Source organism: Podarcis erhardii (assembly GCF_964252035.2).
Source record: "Podarcis erhardii genome assembly, chromosome: 1".
Taxonomy (NCBI): Eukaryota; Metazoa; Chordata; class Lepidosauria; order Squamata; family Lacertidae; genus Podarcis; species Podarcis erhardii.
The window spans coordinates 15018562-15037924 of record NC_138497.1 but is presented as its reverse complement, the minus strand read 5'-3'; the positions used below and the strand labels follow the sequence as shown (position 1 = coordinate 15037924).

General features: G+C 41.5%; 1 protein-coding gene across 8 annotated transcripts in view; it reads left to right on the top strand.

Annotated features, from left to right (window-relative positions):
* MARK3 (microtubule affinity regulating kinase 3) overlaps positions 1-19363 on the top strand; it is a 71615-nt gene that overhangs the window by 40646 nt on the left and 11606 nt on the right. For all 8 annotated transcript variants that reach the window (XM_081860566.1, XM_081860562.1, XM_081860564.1 and 5 more), the window contains 8 exons: positions 904-960; positions 2702-2938; positions 3065-3184; positions 5159-5258; positions 5474-5586; positions 7237-7390; positions 10568-10785; positions 13105-13208. In XM_081860566.1, the coding sequence (XP_081716692.1) occupies positions 904-960; positions 2702-2938; positions 3065-3184; positions 5159-5258; positions 5474-5586; positions 7237-7390; positions 10568-10785; positions 13105-13208 (1103 nt within the window). The remainder of the gene's footprint in view (positions 1-903; positions 961-2701; positions 2939-3064; positions 3185-5158; positions 5259-5473; positions 5587-7236; positions 7391-10567; positions 10786-13104; positions 13209-19363) is intronic.

The following is a 19363-nucleotide window of genomic DNA, read 5'->3' as shown; positions in this document are numbered from 1 at the left end:
ACAGCTTGTCCTTGATTTGAGTTCCTCCTGTTTCAAACTGCAAGTCTGCTGTTCCTCTTTTCATCCGCCCCCTGCTCCTATTCTCTGTTGTGATTCTCACTGTTCATCTTGCAAACCAATCTGCTGTGAAACCGCAGAGGGAAAGTAGCTTAACTTTTGATCTATTACTCAGACAGTTGGAAGTAAAAAGATACCTGTTACAGTTAGAAATGAACCTTTTCTTAAAGAGATTTGAGATTCTTGTGAGATTGGCTGTCAGGATGTTAATTTGCCTGTCTGTGTCATTATGTGTGTTCTGAACCCTGATGTTGAGAACAGGCTTCTGATTTAGTGAAATTTCTTGGTGAAATTTACCTTTCATTCTGTTCGTGTCTGGCGGCACTCTTATAATATCTTCAAGTTGCATAGCGGAGTTTTGGCATATGCATGGAAATGGGCAATAATTGAGTGCTGCTGGTAAGCAATAGGGCATGCCATGTTTTGAGTCAACAGTAAGAGCTGGAAAAATCTTAGGGATTTTCATAAGCATCACTTATAAGATGTCTATATCTTGTCGCATACTGTCTGACTGACTGTTAATCTTGTTTACCATACAGAGAAACCATAACAATCTGCTTGAAGGGTAACAGTAGCCTAAGTAAGTAATAGGCTTGCCTTCAATTGTCACTTTGACTCCTTTCCTAAATGCACTTTTTTGAATAATTCTTATTGATTTCAGTAAGAGTTACCCACAATTAAGTGTGCTTAGGCTTGGAGCTTTTGGTAATTTTGTTACTCATAATGGGCATTATATTGACTTTATAATTGCTTCCCAATTTTAGAAACTCCTACTAAAACCTATTATTGCAATACTGTTTGTCTGATATATGTCACTTTATATAATTGAGCCTGTTTTCTATCCAGATAGTATCTGCAGTGCAGTATTGCCACCAAAAGCATATTGTTCACAGAGATCTCAAGGTAAGAAGAGAAACACAAGATTTTGTATTTGAACATTATTAAATATTTTTATACTCTGTTTTGTTCCCAGATTAATACCAATTTTCCTTGTTCTTTACTGGAAAAGTAAAGGATGAATTTCTGTGATGAATTTTGACTACTAGTTGGCATGTAAAGAGTAAAATACCTACCATGTTAGTCTCTGCAGGCTAGTATATTATTAAGGCTGAGGGAAATAGTTTGAGAAGTAGAAATGATTTCTGGTAGTAAATAGACTCTGCTGTAAGGACAGATTTCACTAGCTCAGTTCTCACTTTCAGGTTTGCATGGGTCATGGTGAAAGAGAGAATTATTATTGTTGTTGTTGTTGTTGTTGTTATATTATTATTATTATTATTATTATTTATTAAATTTGTACACTGCCCTTCTGAAGATCACAGGGCAGTTCACGACATAAAAATGCAAAATGAGAACACAAAATACATAATAAAAACAAAAAACCAAGTCAATAACTCTCCTGCCAGAAACACATTTAAAATGACATAGAATGACTCAGGACTGCAAGGACCGCCTCTCTCCATATGAACCTACCCAGACCCTGAGATCATCCTCTGAGTCCCTTCTTTATGTGCCTCCTCCATGAGAGGTCCAGAGAGTGGCAGCACGAGAACAGGCCTTTTCTGCAGTAGCTCCCTGCTTATGGAGTGCTCTCCCCAGGGAGGCTTGCCTGGTGCCTTTGTTACGTATCTTTAGGTGTCAGGCCAGAACATTCCTCTTCTCCCTAGCCTTTGGCTGATTGGCTTCTAATGCCCTTTTAAAACGGGTTGTGGAAGGGGGGATTATTGGGTTGTCTTTTTACTTTTTATTTTGATTTTATATTGTGATTTTATGTTGTGAACCGCCCTGAGATGAACCCCCATTTCATGGGATTATGTTAGTTGCTTACTTCCCTTGGTTCACAGCTCCACCTTCTTTGGAGCTTGCACCCATTCTTGGTGTATCACAGAATCTGTTTATTTGTACATTTGAACCAGTTTGAACCCACTTTTCATTAAAATCAGTCCCAAGAACAGGTTGCAAGGAAAACTAATAAAACATACCCAATGATACAAATCTACAAACTAATCAAAATTATCACAGATTGATCAAAATGAGAGAGGACAGGCGCCACTTCCAACCAATTTAACCAAATTCCTGATTGAATAGAATAGAATAGAATTGTTTAAAGGCACCCCAAATCCACCAGAACCTGCACTGATTAAATATGTGGCTCCCCTTCCCTTTCTCAAAGGTTGCTTTTCAAAAGTTGCCTTGGCTGTTTCACTTAATCTCTCACTGCCGAATGCCTCCATCACTTCTGTCTGCCCTACACGTTTAGTTTCCTCCCTACTGCCGAACACCTTTGCCATCATGAACAGTAAACCCAGTTTCCACAACTGGAGCAGTTTGAACTGCCTGTAACAATTTTGTATAACTCACTGTGAATTTTCTACTTAAAAAAGGAAAAAGAGCTCTGCTTACTATATTAGAATAAACCGGGTTCCTTACTAAAGAGAAGGATCTGTTATAAACAAAACAAATTTTTTTAGTCTCTTCTGAAAAGCTGGCTGTGGTTAATGTAAGTGAGCAAATCAGCAAACTCTTTAAGACACATGCTAATATGCCCGACTATATGAATTGGATCTTGAAGGACTTAGATTAGAAGAAACTGTTCATTTCCAGGGAGGGAAATCTCACGTCTTACTCTGTTGTTCCCCTCCAGGCTGAAAATCTGTTGCTTGATGCAGACATGAACATTAAAATAGCCGATTTTGGTTTTAGCAATGAGTTTACAGTTGGAAATAAACTGGACACATTTTGTGGCAGTCCTCCATATGCTGCTCCGGAACTCTTCCAAGGCAAGAAGTATGATGGACCTGAAGTAGATGTTTGGAGCTTAGGCGTCATTCTTTACACTCTTGTGAGCGGTTCTCTGCCTTTTGATGGGCAGAATCTAAAGGTACGCACCTAATTTATGCTTAAAGGGTGGGAGGAGGATGGGGAGTTCCTGTACTGTCATTTTTGTTTATGGCAATACTTAATAGCACACCTGTAATTTCCTATTTGGTGCGTATTTTGATTCAAGGAACTGAGAGAAAGAGTGCTGAGAGGGAAATACAGGATTCCATTCTACATGTCAACGGACTGTGAAAACCTACTGAAACGTTTCCTGGTGCTAAACCCAACTAAAAGAGGCACTCTTGAGGTAGTATTATCTTCCTCACCATTATAATATCGTTTCTCCCCTCCTGCTTCATTGAAAGGAATTTACACATTTTGAATTTTAAAATTGCTTGTGCATCCAGGTAATTTTGGCCTTGTTGTTGTTGTTTTAAATAAATTCTACGCCACTTTATACAGTAATTTCTAAGCAGTGTACAATTAGGGGTTTGCGAGGGACATAATAGGGATAGTTATGCCTTTTACAGATGATTTGTTTACTCTTGGTCCTCTCTAATGGTTTCCCCCGGATGAAAGAACAGTACATTTTGGAATTGCAGGGAAATGGTGCCATTACCTTGTGGAATACTTCATTCCAAGTGCATTAAGCCTCATCTGTGGTGGTCATACAGTGACTTGCTCAAACCCAAACACAAAAGCTACCTTGACATTGCCATTGATCTAAATGGAAGTGTTCGTAGCATCATCCCATTGTATTGTACTGAAGAAGCACGTCATGCTACTCTTCAGTTGGAGAGAAGTCAGGATATTGTAATGACTCATAATCTCTCCTCTTGGGGCAGCTTGAGGTTGCTGTGATTGTTATGGAGGTGTGGTGCTCCACCTAGAGGGCGTTCTTCACGTTAAGCAGAACTTGGAAGTCCCACTAGCTCTCTTTCATTAGACCTACTTAACGTTGGCAGATCATGAAACGTACGTCGGTGTCAGTACACACTTTATGAACTGACGTTTTGGCTACCAACCACATTCTGGGATTTCTGATGCTGCCTTTTATTACCGAAATTATATATAAAGGTAAAGGGACCCCTGACCATTATGTCCATTCGTGACCGACTCTGGGGTTGTGGTGCTCATCTCGCTTTATTGGCCAAGGGAGCCGGCGTACAGCTTCCGGGTCATGTGGCCAGCATGACTAAGCCGCTTCTGGCGAACCAGAGCAGCGCACGGAAATGCCGTTTACCTTCCCTCCGGAGCAGTACCAATTTATCTACTTGCCCTTTGACGTGCTTTTGAACTGCTAGGTTGGCAGGAGCTGTGACCGAGCAACGGGAGCGCACCCCGTCGTGGGGATTCGAACCGCCAACCTTCTGATCGGCAAGCCCTAGGCTCTGTGGTTTAACCCGCATACATATATTTATATTTGAGAAAATAAATTTTATTACTGGTAATTTAAAGTATTTATATTCCACCTTTGGGGGCCTAGTCCACCCATGGTGACTCACATACAAAGCATCATATCAAGTGGTTGAATAAAAGCCATATCCTTTAAAGCCAGGTTATTAAGATGAAGAACAGTTTAGTACGGGCTGTTGACTGAATAATAGTTAATATTAAGTTAGTAATATTCAGTATTAGGTATAGAAATGCTTTAAGCATGTTACTCCTTTTAGTGTGGGTGTTTTCTCATCTACAGCTTCTTTTGTTAAACATTTTTACATTTTAATTTTTTTGAGCACTCTTCTTAGTCCTGGTCCCAGTGGGGCACTCCCCTCCATCCTCGGATGTCCCCTAGAGTTGTTTTTGCCCAGGCTGACAGCAAATAGGATGGCTTACACAGCACTTGTTATTCGCTTAGTTATCCTTTTAAAAAAAAGTTATGTTTTTGCATACTGCTCTTCATCAGAAAACAAATCGGTTTTCAAATGAATTTTTAAAAAAGGGAAAAAAGAAATGTGAAATGTTGGCCAGTATTAAACTAAATTCTTGCTCTAATGCAAGAGCACTTCTGTGGCCTCTCCTGCCACCGTACACATGCGTCCTGTGTTGTTTCCAACTCTTCTCCGGGGGGTTGGAGCAAGCCCCAGAACAGATTTAGGCATGTGCCAAGGGAGCAGAGAACCTTCCGTTGCACAAGGTGAAATCATTGCATTGATCACTGTAGTGCGACACTTGAGTACAAACCCAATAAAAACAAAATGCAGTATATGAAACATCAAAGTCTGGCCTTGACTACAGATCTTTGTTACTGGTAATGCTCATTCAAAACCTATCTTTGCAGCAAATTATGAAGGACAGATGGATCAATGCAGGGCACGAGGATGATGAACTTAAGCCTTTTGTTGAACCAGAGCTAGACATCTCGGACCAGAAGAGAATAGGTAAGCAGAGGATGAAGATCACCAGCATACATACTTCATAATGACAAACGGTGTGGATTGTGTCTCAGCACCTTATTGCTTGCTTAAATGCTCAGATTTAGATCTTGGCTAATGGCGTCTCCCATCGCAAGGTGTTAAATTTGTTCCATTATTTTGTATGACTGCTCAAATTAGTAAAACATTGTATATTTAAGAAAACTTTCAATTTATTCTAGACATTATGGTTGGAATGGGATATTCTCAAGAAGAAATACAAGAATCTCTTAGTAAAATGAAATACGATGAAATCACTGCTACATACTTGCTACTGGGGAGAAAATCATCAGAGGTGAGTAAAATGCTCAAACCATGGCTGAGAACTGGCTTGTACTCATGATAACCAATGCTCTATTATGTTGGGAATGAGTTAATAGCAAGCATTGAGCCTCACCTTCCCCTTCATTCATCACAGATGCAAGGAGGAAGTTAGAAGTAGAAGCTTCTAATCTCCTTGCAGCTGCACTGGAGGATGAGAGGAGCAAGTATCTGAGGCTTATTGTGGCCCACTCCCATCATGATAAACCATGGTTTATTATGATGTCCACATTTGGCCCACAGACCTAGATGTAAAGAAGAAACCTGGTTTGGCTCTTCAAGCATCTTGATATACATGAGGTAGCTTATTATTGACTCTTGCAGTCATCTTACCTCTCTCGTCAAGTTGCCAGGTGCTTAATATTTTCCCATTCTTCTATTTAAAGAATTAATAATATTAATTTGACCCAGGACCACTCTTAATGCTTCCATTCTATTTTAAGACTGACCTAGAACCTAGTTGAACAAGAACTTCTCGCCTCTAGGTTTGGCAAGGTTAGGGCAACTCTTAGACTTGCACCGTAAGTGTGGGTCCTCCGAATTTATGGAACTCCCATCAAGCATGTTGCTGGCAGACTGAAGATAATTGCAGTGTCTGTGGAAGGAAATGTTCGGACTTCCAATAATACGTACAGTCTTGGGCCTGGAGTGACTGGGTCCAGATTCAACTTAGATTGTCAACTTAGATTAGAGACAGTGAATATATTTAAAATATTTCTGCTCCATGTTTTAGCATAACTCCAGTGAGGTGCTTTACAGGCTTTCTCAAATTGTATTTACTTCAACTTACTGCTCTTGCATTCTTAGGTTTGAAGAGAGTTGTTGCCACTATAGTAATATTTTAGTTAACGTGACTTGTAGACTTTTGTAAGTGAAGGCAATAAATGACACATGCTCCTTATTGGCGTTCATGCTGTTATGGCCAGTTGAAAGTTACACATCATTTAAGTGAGTAGTGTGCATGACTTGCAATATTTTGTTTAGTGGTGACTGGACTGCAAGACAAAGCACTCTGACAAATGGTTCTTTAGAAGCATCCTTTTATTGATTACGTTTCAGCCAGTTAGAGAAAAATGCAGTACATCACACTTGATCTTAGCCAAAAGGCTTTCAGGCTAAAGCACTGCCACATACTTTGCCTTGTTCTTCAGTACAGCGAAAACATGGTGCACAAGTTCTGAAAACCAACCCTATTTTTTAAACCTTTTTATTTTGTTTCTCTTGGTGAGTTAGGAAACTCTGAAGAATGTCAGGTTGACTAGGTATATAGAGAGCTGCTTTCTTCTGAATGAGACCAGTGGTCAACGTGCCCCATTGCTATCAACCCCTAAGTGCCGCATCTCTCCAGGGCGTCAAGGAAAGGAATTTCCTATCCATGCTCTTGAAATTCTTTAATGGGAGGTGCTAGGAGGTTAGCCTGAGACACCTGAGATGCACACAGTTCTCATAGGTGTTGCTAAGATGCTGCCCCCTATGCTTCATGGGCAGGGAATGGCCAGTTGCCTCCTGTTACAAGAAGTTCTGAAAGAATCTGTTTGCTCATGCTCCCTTTATAAATCCCTTTGTTATGTTTGGGGCCTCAGAACTAATAATTCAAACTTTCCCCCTGTCTGCTTCTGTTCAGTTGGATGCCAGCGACTCAAGTTCCAGCAGCAACCTTTCGCTTGCAAAAGTCAGGCCAAGTAGTGATCTCAACAACAGTACTGGACAATCTCCCCATCACAAAGTGCAGAGAAGTATATCTTCCAGCCAGAAGCAGCGACGGTACAGTGACCATGGTGAGCGGCCTTCTCATTATTTGGAAACTCTTGCTGCAGAAAGACGATTGCAAGCTACCTTTTGAGAGAGTCTCTCTCAAACAGCCTTTCCCAAGCTTGAATGACCCATGATTGGGGAAGGCTTCTCGAAAAGCTAAAGAAAAGATTGTGTTGAGGATGAAAAGTTCAGCATATGCTGAACCATGGGAAGTTTTAATTTGGTATTGAGAGACCAATTCTATGCCCCAGCTGCTGTTATTGCTGATCTTGGTAATGCTTTGAGATAACCAGTTTCAAACATTCTTGCCGTGTAAATTCTAAAGTGAGACAAAAGGTAGCCAGTTAGATACTTGGTGTGGTCCTGTTCTACTATATTTTGGCTAGTGCATGTTAGTTATGCCACCGCCACTTGATCAAATACGCATGGGAAATTGAAAGGACAGTTGTTACAGAGAGTGATGGTTCTTTCAGAAGTTAAGCCATCAGTCCTCTCCCAATTGCCCATGTCATCTCTAGTTTCACTTCAGAGAGCTTTTCTTCCAGTAATGGCTATCAATGAAAACGTCTACATTGTATTTACAGAGATATTTCATAGAACTGTGAAAAGATGCTAGACATATATTTCAAATATCTAGGAGCTATCTTCAGATACTTCAGCAACTTCATATGTGGGACTTATCCAGATGTATTTGTATGGGATTTGACCCACCCAGAAATATTTAAACCCTTTCTCCCCTCACCATTCCGCAAATTGAAGAGCCCTAAAGACTGCCTAGCATCTCCAATTCTCACTAACTTTTTGAGTGTCCTGGTAAAAGGGAGACCCTATTACTTCTCATAGGTTTGGTTTCTGTTGGCGATACGGACCAAGAAACTTCTTTCGCAGGCAATAATTTCTTCCAGAAGAAACAAGTTCATTGTTTTATTCTGCCATGTGGATCAGTTTCATTGAGACCTTTAACTAGGTGGTTTCAGTATGGGTTTTTTGTTTTGTTTTTTTACATAGAAGGCTCCCTCACCTTCATAGCAGCCTATCATTAATAAGTTACTTTTAGCCAGCTGCAGGAGGTTTTTCTGGAATGCTTCACTTTATATTGTACATTGGTGGCAAAGATGACACCCAAATTTTGTGGTAATCAACAAACTACAAACCTACTTAGGGGATATTTTGTAAATCTTCCAAACAAAAAATCAGAATGTGGAGTGTCACAAATAAACTTGTTAAATTACTCCTAAGTTTGTAGTGTTAAAATGTTCATTTTAGACTTTTCATTTCCCCCACATTGCTCAGTGCTTTCTGGCAAAAATAGTTATATCACACAACTACAGGTTTGGTTGGCTAATGGGTTGCTTTTCCTTATCAGTTTAATCACGTGTGCTTGCTTTGCCAGTACAGCCCCTGGCATTCATAGTTGTTCTAGAGAAGACTTAATTAAGTATCTTGTGAAATTTCTAAGAAAAAGCACAAAAGCCCCTTCTTTTTATCCTACTGTGTTTGTGTGTGTTTGTCTTTGTTTTCCTTTTGACACTATTAGGTCAGCCTGTATTTAAAAGAACTTGGGGGACTGGGTGTTCAACAGTATTTCTTTGAATTTCCTCTTTCCTGAGCGGCTGTCATCTCTTCAACAAAGTCTACTAGTTATGCAGAGCAGCAACACACAGGCGTTTGCCTTGTATGACCTAGTAAAAGCAACCTTCTACTGAGCTGAATGCACTGCAAAATTTAACTGCAACCTGAAAAGGGGCAGCTTTTTCTCATGGAATCTGGCTTGAAGTAGGCAAGCAAAAGTTTAAAGTTTCAGCTTTTTATGTTAGTGCAAAGATAAAAGCTAGCAACGTGGACCCAGGTGCCGCTGTGATCTAAACCACTGAGCCTAGGGCTTGCCAATCGGAAGGTCGGCGGTTCAAATCCCCGTGACGGGGTGAGCTCCGATTGCTCGGTCCTAGCTCCTGCCAACCTAGCAGTTCCCAGCGGGAAGGTAAACAGCGTTTCCGTGCGCTGCTCTGGTTTCGCCAGAAGCGGCTTAGTCATGCTGGCCACATGACCCGAAAAAACTGTCTGCGGACAAACTTCGGCTCCCTCGGCCAGTAAAGAGAGATGAGTTCCGCAACCCCAGAGTTGTTCACGACTGGACTTAAGTTCCTTACCTTTTTTAAAGGCTAGCAAAGAGAACCAGAACTAAAACAGCCATCAAATATACTAAAACATCATACACAGCGATTCAAAATCAAATATTAAAAAGCCTGGGAGAACAAAAAAAATCTTAACTTGGCCCCAGAAGGACAACAATGTTGGTGACACATGAACTTCTCTAGGAAGAGCATTACATACCTACAGGGATTTCTCTCTTGTAGACACCCTCTGAACTTCAGGTGGAGGGGACCACATGATGAAGAGCCTCCATAGATCACCTTTGGGTATGGATAGGTACATCCAAGAGGAGGTGTTCCATTTGATATAAGCCATATAGAACTTTATACTCAATACCAGCATCTTGAATTGGACATGGGAGCTAACTTGAAGCCAGTGCAGGCCAGAACAGACCAATGAGTTGTGTTCATAACAACTGCTTTCCATTTAAAACTTGCTGCCTTACTTTGCACCAGCTGAAATTTCTGGACTTCCAGCTCTGTGTTCAGCTCACTACAGCAATCCGAACGCCAATCATGGATCATTGCAGCTAGGTTATCCAACTCCAGATAAGTTGGTAAAAGACACTCTGAGCCCTCAAGGCCACTTGAGCCTCTAATGAAAAATGATGGATTCAAGGGCACCTAAAGCTACATGCCAGATCACTCAGAGGGACTATGACCTTTACTATAGCTTGAATCTCATGCATCTGGACTGCAGAACCACCTACTAATAGTGTCTCCAGCCATATTCAGGCATTCTTCTGAAAACATGAGAATTCCTCCTTGCAGGAGGGTTTCTATGTGTAATCAGTCAAACATACTTTAAAACCCTCTTCAGACTTTGCACTGCTTGTGCCAAGGCCTGAAGAGCAGCCCACATTCTCTTTACTCTTTATACTGTCAACGTTGTATAAAACCGAATCTGTTAAACGCTTTTGATCACCACTGAGCTTCTTCATTGTTCTTTTTCATGGGTGGATCAAGGACACATACTATTACTACTTTGCCTTAAGATATCTTGGAATCAAAATGTCTAATCCATTCTCTGTGGGGGTTTTTTTTCAGCTGGTCCATCTGTTCCTCCAGTAGTGGCGTATCCAAAAAGAAGTCAAACTAGCACTACAGACAGTGACCTCAAAGAAGAAGGTATCCAGTCTCGAAAATCCAGCAGCAGCACTGCTGGAGGAAGAGGAGTTGCTCCTGCTAGCCCTATGCTTGGGAATGCCAGCAATCCAAATAAGGCTGATATTCCTGAGCGTAAGAGAAGCTCTGCTGCACCCAATGTAAGTCACGGGATTAAAAACAAAAACAAAAAACCATAAAGAGCTTGTTTGCATGCACATCTTTCTCATAGTTATCTCTTAGGCTTAATGTATCATAAGTAGTTTATGGCATAGCTAATTTACAAGGTGTCCAACCATCAACTGTTCCTTGAGCATTTTGGAAGCGCTGCACAGTGGGCTTTGCAAAGTGCCTTTTGGCCTAGCCCCACCCTTACCTGCCTCACACCTGATATCAGGTGTGGGACGGGTGGATGCACCTTGCCTGAAATGGCCTTGTGCGTGAAATGGAGAGGTCTGGCAGCTGAGATATTTAGCCCTCAGAATTTTATCTTGGGAGAGACTGGAATCAAGCTTCTAGCTTGCACACTCCCTTGCCTTCCGACCTCACCGTGGAGGGAAGTGAGCAATGTAATGGGAGGTCTCTCATTCCGATAGTTGTGGTCCCCCATTTCCCCCTGCAGCGGCGAGAGTTTGTGAACCATTCTGATTCCTGGTCTTTGTATGTCCCTCAGAAAGGTCCAGGAGGGGAAGTAACACCCAGAGAAGCACAGTATGTTCCCCCAAAGCCTCCTGAGGACAGCCTTACATGTGGGATGAGTCTTCCCTCTTACTGGATAGGCAGGGTCACATGCTCAGAGATCCTTGCTTGGGGGAGGAGCCATCCTCCGATCTCCAGTTTAGCCATGCCTTCCTTTGGGAAAGGAGAGTCCTGGATACTCAGCGCACACACATGCTCCTTTGTTTTCTTTTTTCTGTGTTTTTTCTGTGTTTTTTGCCTTATTTTCCTTGCTTGGATTTATCGTTGAGATCTCAGCAGAAGCATCTGGAAAGTCACACCCAGAGAAGCACAGTATGTTTCTCTGAGTCTTTTCTGACTCAACCAGTCCAGTCCAGTCAACGCTATAAAGATATATGACAGCAAAAGTATTTTTCTTCCCTTTGAATCTGGCATAGTTTTGCGGATTGTAAATTCTGCAAGATGTCTGGGATCTTGATAAATTTAGTCAGGGGAAGTTGTTTAACAAGCCTTTGCTTGTGCCATATTGCAGGCAGTGGAAGACCCTATCCTTCCTGAATTCCGCACCCACCCCCCTGGTCTGAAACAAATAAATTACTTTCTGCCACCATATGCCGCATACCAGTTTTTACTTGTGTCCACATACTTGTGTCCACTACTATAGTTAATGGTATATATCCGTTATATTTTCCTTTTCTGTTGTAGTACTAAATCTTCAAAGAACATGCACAGGATAATTGAGCATGTCCCATCTATTTTTCTTTACACTTTTAATTAGCCGGCTTTTTATCAAGGTGTTTTGCTTAGCCCTAGGACTTAGACAGAGACAACAGCTTTTGCAAGATTTCCCTTGCCAGTGAACGCTAGACTCGGTGACCTCCTTTCTTCTTGCATCATTCCTTGAAACTTAGAGTGGGGGGAGGGGGGATGGTAATGGAATTGCGTTACTAGTCCTTATTGGGATTTACCCCACTCTTGATTCACTGCACTATTCAGGAGGGAGAGAGATCAACCCTTTCAAGCTCTCCCTGTTGCCTCTAAAGCCTTTCTCCTGATCATATGCTTTGTCTGTTTTCAGTGCTTCTTAACACTTTTTAAAAACCATTCTGTTATCCACTAGCTCTTCTGTCATTCCTGGAAAATTGACCACCGGCTTGGGCATATCTCCACACTCTTTCTCTGTAAAGACAGAGGCAAAGTAATTATTTAACTTTCTTTGTGCTCCTGCCCCCAAACAAAATGTCATTTTTGAGTGGGCTTGTGGTTCTCTTCCTCTGTGTGTATGTGTACATATTTGAAAACGTTTTGTCCAACTCTTCTGCTGTATATCCTTTCTATTCTTTGTTTTAACTGTGTTTTCCTTCCAGCCTTGCTTTTTTGTGTTAAGTTTTTGTTTTTGTTCCCAGTGAACCTAATAATAATATTTAAGAGTTGTGCCTCGGCGTCTGTTAGCCTCTGAATTGTTTTCTTATTTGGCACATAGTTTAGTTGAAAAATCTTTTATTTTGGAAGAACCATAAGATGTATATAAATCATTTGCATTTCCTTGAGTTCCAGTTTCCACATGAGTCGAGAGCTTATTCTAGTAAAAAGCTGAATTTGAACTGACCCTGTTCAAATTCGTAATAATATGTAGCAGCTGAAATATGAACACTGGAATATCTTACTTTCACAAGTAGCTGTAAGATAACTTGGAGCCTAAGCATAATCAAATAAACCTGCTTTTTTCTAATAAGATCCTGGGTGACCCTTTCTTTTCCTTTTGGAAATGGACAAATGTGTTCTTTTCTTTTTTTTTTTAGAACAACACTGCGCCTGGGGCCATGACGCGGCGAAATACATATGTTTGTAGCGAAAGAACAACCGCAGACAGACATTCAGTCATTCAAAATGGCAAAGAGAGCAGGTAAGGGTATTTTAGGGGGAAAGCTTTCCATACTACAAAAGTCAGTTTTTCTCTCTATGGTACTTTTCAACAGACCTTCATCCTGCAGGATATCAAAGAGGTGCAAAGATAATAAAAGCAAGGCAGCTGCATAAATGTTAACATGCGTTGATTTTTTTTCGGGTACCATTTAACACTGGGAGCATGTATGCAACTGTTTTTCTTCTGCAAATAGTAAGCATGAACAAAAGCTAAAACAGATGTGGTGAACCTTTGGCCCCTGAGATGTTTCTGAACTACAGTGCCCATCAGCTAGAGCATGCACCAGATAAGCTCACTGCTTGACCTTAGAATTACCTTGATAAATCCTAACTTGACATCCCTGAAAATAAAATTCAAAATGCATGATCCAGCCAATGCGAAGCACTTTAAATTCAGCAGATGTCAATAGAGATTTACACTGCAACCCTATGCATATCTATTCAGATGTAGGTCCCACTGAGCTGAATGGAACTTATTCCTGGATAAGATTAAATTTGACTGGATTATGCTGATGATTGTTTGTGAAGTCTACAGAATCTATATGTAATGTTGGTATGCTTGCTTCTGTTCAAAGCTCCCACTCAAGATTTCTTTTAGTGTTGAGGCTTTTCCTGAAGCAGAAGGAAAGGAGGACAGCACCAAATAGATATAATTTTAGTTTTCAGCACTTGTCCGTGCTGAGAGATTTCTCTCCTGGCTTACAAGTCCTAAAGTAGGGTAGAGATCTAGATTCAGTATCTATGAAAGCGAAAATTACTTCTAGGGAAGCGAGTCAAAGCATGGAAGATGCTGGAAGAAAATGGCATGTTTTATTTCTGAAAGCACTCAGGTGTGTATTTCAGCTGCATCCACTATTGGGAGAGGCGGTAATTCATTATTTGTCTCCCGAGTAAGAAATGCTTTTGTCATCTAGAAGAGCAACATACAATATGTCATGTGTGTTGTCTGCAACATGTGCTAAGTGCATTGCTGCAATAAAACAGGGGAATTAAGACTAAGGGGTGGGGGGGGGGTTGCCTCCAAAGGAGAAACACATGGGATATGTTCCACATTGCAGTAATTTTTTAAAGACTAATTTATTTAATAGCTATTGGGGGGGGGTTGCATTGAACCCAAAGATACATCTGTGTGTATTGTGTGTGTGTGTGAATGCACACGCACACACACACTCTATCTGCTGCATTCTTAAATCCATGTTTCTTTGGCATCTCACACCCCACAATAAATTCCAGTTTAAACCATATTCACCTGCAAATCTGGTAAATACTCACAGTACTGCTGCCCTGGAAACAAAGGGTTGTATCCAGTGGAGTCATCCCATTCACACAAAGATAATTGGGTGCACTCTTCCCACCTTAGATCAAATCTATGCTGCCAGGTGCCATAAGAAAGTGGCAGAGATAGCACAGGATAGTGCACACCCCGGAAATGATCTCTTTCAGCTTCTGCCTTCTGGAAGAAGGTATAGGGTTATAAAGGCCAGGACTAGCCGCCTGAGAAACAGTTTCTACGCAAATGCAATTCTGGTTCTAAACGCAGCATAAGGGGTTTCTACAGTATAGTGTATTTTAAAATAGGGTTTTAGAGTTTTTAGGGGTTTTTGAATGTTTTATGTAGTTTTTATGTAGTTTTATGTAGTTTTGTGGTAGTTTTATGTAGTTTTTATGTAGTTTTATGTAGTTTTATGTAGTTTTGCAATTTCATTGTCCTGCATGGGACAATGACAATAAAGATATATATATCGTATACCCATTTGCACAACAGAAATTCCCCCTCCCTGCACGACCCTTTCAGATCTGATCTAAAGGGTTGGGGGGGGGGGGAGCCTGAAAACACTTTGGGGGGGGGTTGGTTTCCACTGCACAGACAGATGTCCTTGTGCAAATAGGGCAACTTTGTCAGAAACAGTACAAAATGCATTTCTGATTAGTCTCTGATTGCAGGCAGCCTCTCGGTTTTCTCAGCTTGGGATTTACTGCTTTTCCCCCACCAAGCATTTAAAAAAGAAAAGAAAAGGCTGAGTTGTTGCTCTGCAGTGCAGTAAGACACCAGCGTGACATGAAGAAACATTATAGGAAACAAATTAGCTCATTCTTGTGGATGACTAAATTGCCTGTCGTCTCCCACCAGGGCCTGTAATCCACTGGAGAATATGCAGCTCAGACAAAGGAGGCGGTGGCAGAAAAGAAGCAAGAAGGGCAGTTCACTATGACAGCACAGTGAGAAGTAGATTTTAAGATTCATGGGAAGGCATGTAGTTTCACCCACACCCGTGGAGGATTTTATGTGTGCATGTTTAACGGCACAACTGCTTTGAGTGTCAGTTGTGAATGTTCATATAAAATCCAGTGTGCAGAGTAGTTCAAGGTAAACTACTTACATTGTGGCAAAGGTTAACAGAATCCTGCAGGGTAATAATTTGTGCAGGACCTGTGTAGTCACATAAGACCCCTGGAATTTGATATTTTACTTTACTAGTTCCGAATCATGCAGCTTGGAACCTCTCAAAAGAATGATATCTGCCCTGTAATTTTTCAAATTGGAAAAAAAAGTCAAAGTGGATGAAATGCAACTGGTTGTGTTTGAACTGGCTTTGGCAGGTCACTAGGTAGTTCAATAACGGAGGTTATTTGGAGGAGAAAAGCCTAGTATATTTTTGTCTCTGAGGCTGTGCAAAGTAGGTCGTCTTTTCAAATTGTCATTGATTGTGTATGCCAGAGACAGAATGTTTTATTCCAGTGAATAAGGATAGGAAGACTGGCCAGTATTTGAAAGATCTGCAAATGACCACTTCCTCTACTGGCACGATTGGAAGAGCCTGCCTTTTAGACTCGCTCTTGTCTCTGGCCACCCATAACCTTTTTGTTTCTGTAGTTCTTGGCTACCTAGAACACCTGGTGGCACTTGCTACATTTTACATGAAAAACGATGCATATTGCTAAGGCATAAAAAACTTAGACGAGTCCTGCTGGATTAGACCAAAGGCCTATCTGGTCCAGCATTCTTTTTCGGCATCCAGATGCCTAAGGGAAGCCTATAAGTGGAGTAAAAACGCAATAGCACTGCCCTACTCATGATTCCCAGGAATGGGTATTCAGAAACATAGTACCTTTGATACTGGAGGTAATATAACCATCATGACAGTAAGAGCTGTTTGACAGTGGAACAGACTCCCTCAGGAGGTAGTGGACTCTCCTTCCTTGGAGGTTTTTAAGCAGAGGTTGGACGGCCATCCATCATGGATGCTTTAGCTGAGATTCCTGCGTTGCAAGGGGTAGGACCAGATGACCCCTAGGAAGCCTTCCAACTGTACAGTTCTGTGATTCTCTGATTCTATTACTGCTACCCATCAGTAGTCTTTTTCTGCATGAATTTGTCCAATCCCCAAGTTGGTTGCCATCTTTCAGTAGTGAATTCCATAATTTAACTGCGCCTAAGAAGAGTCTAGTGGGACGCGGGTGGCGCTGTGGGTTAAACCACAGAGCCTAGGACTTGCCAATCAGAAGGTCGGCAGTTCAAATCCCCACGACGGGGTGAGCTCCTGTTGCTTGGTCCCTGCTCCTGCCAACCTAGCAGCTCGAAAGCACGTCAAAGTGCAAGTAGATAAATAGGTACCACTCCGGCAGGAAGGTAAATGGTGTTTCCGTGTGCTGCTCTGGTTTGCCAGAAGCAGCTTAGTCATGCTGGCCACGACCCGGAAGCTGTACACCCGCTCCCTTGGCCAGTAAAGCGAGATGAGCACCACAACCCCAGAGTCGGCCATGACTGGACCTAATGGTCAGGGGTCCCTTTACCTTTAAGAAGAGTCTATCCTGCTAATTAATCACTGTAACAGGCAGTAGCTAATTTAGAACATTACCTATGAACTGGAAGTTCTTGGGTGGAATCTTAGCCATCCATGAACCTGGCAGGAAGTCCCATGCCATCCGTCCTCCTCCGCAGTTCTACACTTGTAATATGGCCCTGGATTAACATGCCTTAGTCAGGATGTATTTTGTCCTCTGCTGTTAAGGATCATAAACAACTCCTTTCTGTGACAAGCTAATTAAAGAAGAATTGAGCTTTCATATCTTTTTGAAGACCATGTGCTATTTCGGGTAGCAATGGGGTGCCCCCCCCACTATCTCAAGCCCTGCCATCTGAATTCCAGCCTTCCTTCAGGTGCAGGGTAGGAGGAAGGGAGCAAGAGCATTGCAGAATATGGGACTGAAGTCAGCAGTGCTTGATTGATTGTGAGTAACGCAAGAAGTGAGGGATATGTGTGCAGTTATAAAATACATAACTTGTGAGGTGTGAAGATTTGGCCGGAAACACTTGGTCTAGTACTTTTTCCCCAAGCGGGGGACTCATAAACAGCATTTTCAGTCTTGTTGTAGTCTCCTTTGTCTTGCACCGTCAGGAAAAGACGGCGTAGAGACTACAGTTGCATGTAACAGTAAGCCAGTGTGTTTAGCAGTGTGTGTATTAAGGAACAAAGTGAATGCTAACCATAGTTCCAGTTCTGTTACTTGAACATAGCCGGAAAAGCTTCCAATCCACTCCTTGTTCTAAATGGTTTAGTTTCAGCATTGCATGCAAATGTGGTCAATCAGTTCTCTTTTGACTGGAAAAACTATAGCAGATTGCATAATCTTTAATTGGCATAGGATAAGTATTTGCTTAGGTTTCACTACTGCAGTAGTGAAATGGCCTTGTTGTTGCTGTTGTTGTTAATAATTTATACCCCACCTTTTCTCTGTTTACTCAAGGCTGCTGACAGATTAAAAACAAGAACTGCTAAAAACATAGAAAAAGCAATCATGAAAAACAGTTAAACATTGGTAAAACTAGAACTATATACATATATGAAACCTGTTTAAAACATGCAAATAATTACAGTAAGAACAGTACGGGACCAGCCATTTGTATAGTTGAAAGTAACTTAGAGAAGGAAAGAGGCTAATAGTTCAGAGGTAGAGCACATGTTCGCATGCACAAGATCCCAGATTGAAGCCCTTCCATCTCTAGTTAAAGGTTTTGGATCGTAGGGCTAGGCCTGAGTTCCGCTTGAGACCTTAGAGAGATTTTTGACATTCTGAGTAGACAGTATTAAGCTGGATGGACGAACAGCCTGCCTCTCAATAGAAAGCAGCTTTATATGTTTGTGACCAGCAAGGAAATGTTTCCCTAACCCGTTGTGAACTTGGTTGTGCATATGAGAGTTCAGTCTAAGTTGGAAGATGTTTGTGGGAGAAAAGGTGTTCGCTTTTGAGTTTGCATCTTTGTCATTGGTCCGTCATGCTATTCTTTCTGCCTCTGCCTGAACCCAACCCCCCCTCGCAGCCTGGCTGAAATGTTCGCTTGTGCAGCTAGCCCTGATACAGTTTATACTACATCCTCCACCAGTGTTCGGCTGCGATACCAGAAGTCGATGTCCATGTCGGCTTCTGTGCATGCGAAGATGATGTTACCTCCAGTAAACAATGGTGCAGATAACTTCAGGTCTATGTAAGAAATGCTAGCATTGTTGTGAAACTAACTGGCATCCATTGTTGCTTAACTCTGCGCTAAGGAAATTCTAGTTCTAGATAGTGCTAGAAATTGATGCTACCTAGAAGGTGTGTTCTCTCCCTGCCCTCCCTTTATCTTTTGGTGGTCAAGGTTGTTTGTACTGTGATCCCTTAATGAACATCTTGAGTGTTCTTTACTGCTGTCCAAATTCCTCCAGATAATGTAATATATGTTGTGATTTTGTATAGCTTTGGAAAATATTAAGAATTAATATTTTCAATTAGAGTGATATTCTGGAAATCTATTCTCAGATTATCAACATAGAAAATACTCAGTTCCTTTCTTGCAGTAGGGGTTTTCTTTTTGCCCTGCAAACCCAGGTTTTTAGATCTCCTGTTTGCTTCTAGAGTGTTTGTGGGTTGTTGGTTTTTTTAATGAATCATTTATGTGCTGCAGTAATGCTCCCTCTAGATTGTAATCTATAAACCTTGCTCTGTACCGTATTGTAGAGGCACCTAATGCTCCTTGTAAACATGTACAGGCAACTCTTCATTTACTTGCGATCTATTTGTGTGCGAGACCCACCCCAGGGTCTCCTCATGAGGTGGAGGGCTTCTCTGTGTGAGCTGGAGGGGCAGTGGGAC